Genomic DNA, 5,108 nt, shown 5'->3' on the forward strand with positions numbered 1-5,108 from the left:
CCGCAGCGCGCGCCACGTTACCGGGCGGGGCGGGGCCCGGGGCGCGTGCGCGGGTTGGCGCGCGCGGGCCCCGCCCCCGGCGCGCTCCCGGCGTGCGGCGCGCGCGGTGCTGACGCGGCAGCGGCGGCCGGGCCGGACCGGGCCGAGCGCGGACATGGTGGCCAAGCAGCGCATCCGCATGGCCAACGAGAAGCACAGCAAGAACATCACCCAGCGGGGGAACGTCGCCAAGACCTCGGTGCGCGGGGCCGGGCTGAGCCGGGCGGGCACGGGCGGGGGTGGCGGGGCCGGGCCGCGCTGCGCTGACGGCGGTGCTGTGCTCGCAGAGAACGGCCCCGGAGGAGAAGGCGTCGGTCGGGCCCTGGCTGTTGGCTCTCTTCATCTTCGTGGTTTGCGGATCAGGTGAGCGGCCGCGCGCGGGCGGACGGGTCCGGCGGCGGCTCGGGCCGGGCGCTGCCCGTCCGGGCCCGGTACTGCCCCTCCGGGCCGGGCGCTGCCCCTCGGGGCCCCCGAGCTCGCTGCTGGCGCTGCCCGGCGAGCGCTCCCCTCTCCGCTCTCTTGTAGCTATCTTCCAGATCATCCAGAGCATCCGGATGGGCATGTGAGGGGCCGGTGTCGGGCCATGGCCCGCCGGCCCCGGCCGCCGCGGCAGCAGCCGAGGAGCGGCGCGCGGCTCCGGCCGTGTCGCATTCCAGGTCCCTTCACGAGTCATTCCGAGTTTTCTAGCCCGTGCCACAGTGCCTTGAACAGCACCACATGTATAAAGCAATAAAAGTCTGTTGTTGATCTACAATCGTGGACCTACTTATTCGCTGAAGATCCGGCCTGGTCTCTGTAATACGTGGAGCTATACGCGACGTAGGTCCGTAGGAACTGGCATCTGTTTAAACACCGGTCCCAGATCAGTGCCACCCTCGCTGTATAGCTGGAAATGGCTTTATTTGACGCTGGAAGCCAGGATTCCTGTAGAGGCTGGAGCCCGACTGTGCAGCATGTTCCCGAGGAGCCTCTCTTGCTCCGACCCCGCCGTGCATCCTCCCGTGTGCGCCGGGCGGGCGCACTGCAGCATGGGCAGTGCTCGCCGTCCCCACGCCACGGCACCGCCTGTAGCTTTGTCCTAATCCACGCCAAACGCTTGTCTGTGTAGGGGTAGAGGGGTGTGTGGAGCTGGCATGGCCGGGCAGCAGCTGCTCTGGCAGGACCCAGTGCTGGAGCTCCGTGGACTGCGGGAGCACCCTGGCCAGACCTGCGGCTCCCCAAGCCTCTCCCGGCCCTGCCTGTGCTGTAAATACTTCTTGGACAACTTTCAACAAGTGGTGATAGTTTTAAATTTGACAATGTTGTGTGGGAATATTGGGTGCAGGGGGGGACACACGCTGCCTCCCTGCCCACAGTTCTGCTTCTGTATGTGCAGCCCCTGCAGAGTGTGGTGTGTCTTGCAATATATATTTAATCCTATTTAAGGTAAAACCTGCCTTCAACTCAATTTCTTTTAACAATGGATTCAGTACTTAACTGCTTCCCTACTGGTGATCACAGTTCCTTCTTCTGTAGACGACTGTAACTTGAGATCACGTGGAAAATGCTGCTATTGATCATATTTCCCTGCTGATGGCCCTGACTCCTGCTGGCTCTGCTGTCTGCGTGGTGACAAAGGTGGTGGGAATTGCTCTGCTGGTGCACGCTGTTGCTAAAGGAAGATTTCTCCAGATTTCTTAGAAGACAAATTTTAAGTCTGGTTACACTAGAAATCATAGAAAACAAAATGGGTTGAGGTTACTGAATCGCCTGTTAGCTGTGAAGGAGCAGATCTGTACACGTTGTATTTCCATATGGAATCACTGGGACTGCTGTGAGCCGGGGCTGCCCAGGGCACGGGGACCTTGTGCTGGGACACCTTGTGCTGTGACAGCGGGGGCAGTCTGTATCATCGCTGATTTTAAATAAAGTTCTTTTCAAACGCAAGCTGTGTTCATTCTGATGTGGGCAAGGCAGGGCTCTGCTGGCTGTTGAGGCTCGGCCATTCACACCAAGCAGGGATTGATTGGCTTTTCCCTGGGAGGAGCCTCTGTGCCATGGGGCGCCCCGTGCTGGGCCAGGCTGGCACCGCGGGGCCTGAGCGGGGGCTGCCGAGGCTCTGGATGCCCCCAGCTGCCGCTCCCCTTCCCTCTGGGCCCCGGCCATCCCCCACGGGGGCTCAGCAGGTGCTCTGCTCTCTCTCACCTCCTGCCTCTGCTCCCGGGAATGCCACGGCGGCGCAGGGCTCTGGCTGTGCCAGCACAGCAGCTGCTCCCGGGCTGTGGGAGCGTTCAGGGTGGCTTGTACGAGTTGGTTCTTTGAAGTTCAGGGAATCCTTGCTTTGGTGCGAGCTGGGCACAGAGGTGTGTGCAGCGCTGTGCCTGCAGTGTGAGGGTCATGGGCAGCTGCAGTGCCAGAGCTGGGGCTGGGGGCATCTCTGGAGGGCCCTTCTGGCCCCAGCTGTGCTCTGGCTCCACACACCCAAGAACAAATGCTGCAGAACACCACACTTGTTTCTTTCCAAAACCCATCCAAGCAATACCCGTTTATTTCCCCTCGTGAGATGCAGTTGGTCGTTTCCAGGCCCTGAGAGCTGAGGCGTTGGCTGACCCTGTGCCACAGCCGCGGCTGCTCGGGCTGCTCCGCGGAGCTGAGCTTGCTCAGGTGACGTCAGTAACCACCTGCAACACACTTATTTAATTTTACTTACTTAAATTATTTTTTTTTCTTTTCACCTGTGAAGCCTTCTCAAGGCTGGCTGCAGGACTGTGCTCCAGCAGCGCATCAGGAGGGGCACACGGTTTGCCTCCCAAGGCGAGAGCTCCCTGCTGTCCTGCCAGGCCTCTCGCAGCTGCCGGCACCGCACAAAGCGCCGCAGCCACGTCCCCGGCGCCGTGTCCCGCCCATCTGCGCACACGCTGCACGGAGGGGACCCGGCAGCGACAGGAGCCACGTTCTCCGGGAACAGCCTCGTGGAGCGGGGACAACCCCTGCGCCGAGGCGGGAGCCCGGGACAGGCGGCGGCAGCGTCGCTGGGAGTGACGGCGCGAGGGCCCGAGCGACGGGGAACCGGGCCGAGGCAGCGGATCCTGGGCTGCGGAGACGGTCCGGGACCGGGACCGGGACCGGGACCGGGACCGGGACCGGGAAAGAGAACGAGACCAGGACCGGGAATGGGAATGGGAACGGGACCGGGCGGGGGCGGTGCGGGGACAGCCCCGCCCCGCTCCACAGCGCCGCCTCGCGGCCGCCGCGGCCCCTCCAGGTCCCGCTGCGCCACGGGCGGAGCCGCCCGCCGCAGCCGGGGAAGGCTCGGGAGGGAAGCGTCTGTGCCGCAGCCCGGGAAGGGTCTGTGCCTCTCTGTGCTCACCTCACCCGGCACCCGCTCCAGAGCCGCCTCACTGCTGTGCGAGCCTCCTCCTGCACATGCTCCCCTCTGAGCCAGGGCCGCGGCCTTGAAGCTCTCCTCAGTAAGCATTTCCTCCGCATCCTCCACTGTTTCCGTAGCTTTTCCCCGCATCTTCTTTCACGTCCGGTCTGAGACGCCGGGCCTAACTCGGAGCCCCCCTCTGCCCAGCTCAGTGCATTCAGAGCGTTGTGTGACACCGCGACTGCAGCCCGCTCCCCGCCCGTGCCAAAGCAGACGCTGCCGTGAACGCAGCAGCTGAATCCTTTATACCAAAGCTATGGAACAATGTCGAAGACACGCGTTAGAGCACCCGCATCATGTGCGGAGAGCCGGCTGCCGCAGCCAGCTCGCCCCGGGCCGGCCCGAGCGCGCCGGGCCAGCGGCGGCAGCCGGGACAAGGACGGGGCGCAGCAGCGCGGGCGGCACCGAGCCGGGCTGGCAGCAGCACCGAGGCTCCCTGCCAGCGGCAGCCGCGCATCTACCGACACCACGGCGCTCTCACTGTGAGAACTGCTGCTCCTTTTCCTCGGGCAGCCTCTCAAGAAGAGCCCGCAGCATTCCCAGACCCTTTCCTACAGTTCAGAGCTCTCACAAGCCGAGCCGCTGTCCACAGCTGAATACAGCTTATCTCTACGCAAAAACTAAACACAAACCCCCAAAGCAAACCTGACAGGAGCAGAGCAAAGCAAAGGCTTTCTAACAGGATCCGTTCAATCTTTGTTTCATCCCCTTTTTCAGCTTTACTAAATGCTTCTTGCTTTTGGAGAAAGCGCCTCTGCAGCGCCCCGGTGTGAAGGATGTGCCCAGCACTGCCTCACAGCTCTCACACAGAGGAACAGGCATTCCCAGGGGAGCAGAGCTGCCCCCTCTGCTCCCAGCAGGAAAACAATCAGCACCTGTGTCTCTGTTCTGTTTCACTCAAAAGCGAACTGACAGCTACAGAGTATCCTCCAAGAAGTTTTAATCAACTACTCACCTGAGGGACTCTTGTTCCCAGAAATCCCCATTTTGTCCTTTTTCTTTCTTTACCAGCATCATCCTCATTGTACAGCTGGAGTGAACCACTGATCACACTGCAGAGGAAACACACATAGCTACTGGAATATTTTGCTTTCTAATCTGTGGCACTGAAGTCTCCCAGCAGTGCTCACAGCACAGGGGTGCAGCAGGCAGAAAACACCAATCCACAGCTAATGGAAAGATCATTTTGGTGTTACTTCAGCAAGAACTTTTCAATAAGCACACAACACAGGGTTTGTGTGAACTGTGCTGAACTGATGCGTACCAGGAGGAGATGCTTCTCTGTTTCCAGGACATGGACACTTCTTTGAGATCCGAAGACACCAAAACTTGCAGTTTCCAGCGTTTCCTCTGTTTTACCTTAGACATAAACCTGAGCAGAGTTAGAGCTGCTCAGGGCTCAGTACTGAAGCAGACATTCACAGTAGTGACTGAGCAGGCCCAGCTGTTTATTCAGAGCTATCAGTGCAACCCCAAACCCCTAAGGCAGCCACTGACAGCATCAGAAGATGCTTCTAGAAGAGAAGAAACCAGGCTGTTGCATGAAAAGCAGTAACTCTGGCATTGGTCTGTTACTGCCTCACTGACACTACATTTCTCCATTTTGTTCAGAAGAGCTACTGAATTTAATTACACTGCAACAACATCTACAGCCAAAAAA

General features: G+C 60.2%; 1 protein-coding gene across 1 annotated transcript; it reads left to right on the top strand.

The window, feature by feature from the left end:
- The first annotated feature begins 92 nt into the window (after positions 1-92).
- On the top strand, positions 93-1,965 carry SERP1 (stress associated endoplasmic reticulum protein 1). The gene is made up of 3 exons (XM_036388751.1): positions 93-238; positions 327-402; positions 565-1,965. The coding sequence occupies exons 1-3, from the start codon at positions 155-157 to the stop codon at positions 603-605; spliced, it is 201 nt and encodes a 66-aa protein (XP_036244644.1). The 5' UTR covers positions 93-154; the 3' UTR covers positions 606-1,965.
- The last annotated feature ends 3,143 nt before the right edge of the window (positions 1,966-5,108 follow it).

The sequence above is a fragment of the Molothrus ater genome, chromosome 10, assembly GCF_012460135.2.
Source record: "Molothrus ater isolate BHLD 08-10-18 breed brown headed cowbird chromosome 10, BPBGC_Mater_1.1, whole genome shotgun sequence".
NCBI lineage: Eukaryota > Metazoa > Chordata > Aves > Passeriformes > Icteridae > Molothrus > Molothrus ater.

Excerpts from the sequence above, each read along its gene's own strand:
- SERP1 (XM_036388751.1), top strand. The coding sequence starts at position 155 with ATGGTGGCCAAGCAGCGCATCCGCATGGCCAACGAGAAGCACAGCAAG. Across the intron at positions 239-326 it reads GGAACGTCGCCAAGACCTCG|AGAACGGCCCCGGAGGAGAA; the intron begins GTGCGCGGGGCC and ends CTGTGCTCGCAG. Across the intron at positions 403-564 it reads CTTCGTGGTTTGCGGATCAG|CTATCTTCCAGATCATCCAG; the intron begins GTGAGCGGCCGC and ends GCTCTCTTGTAG.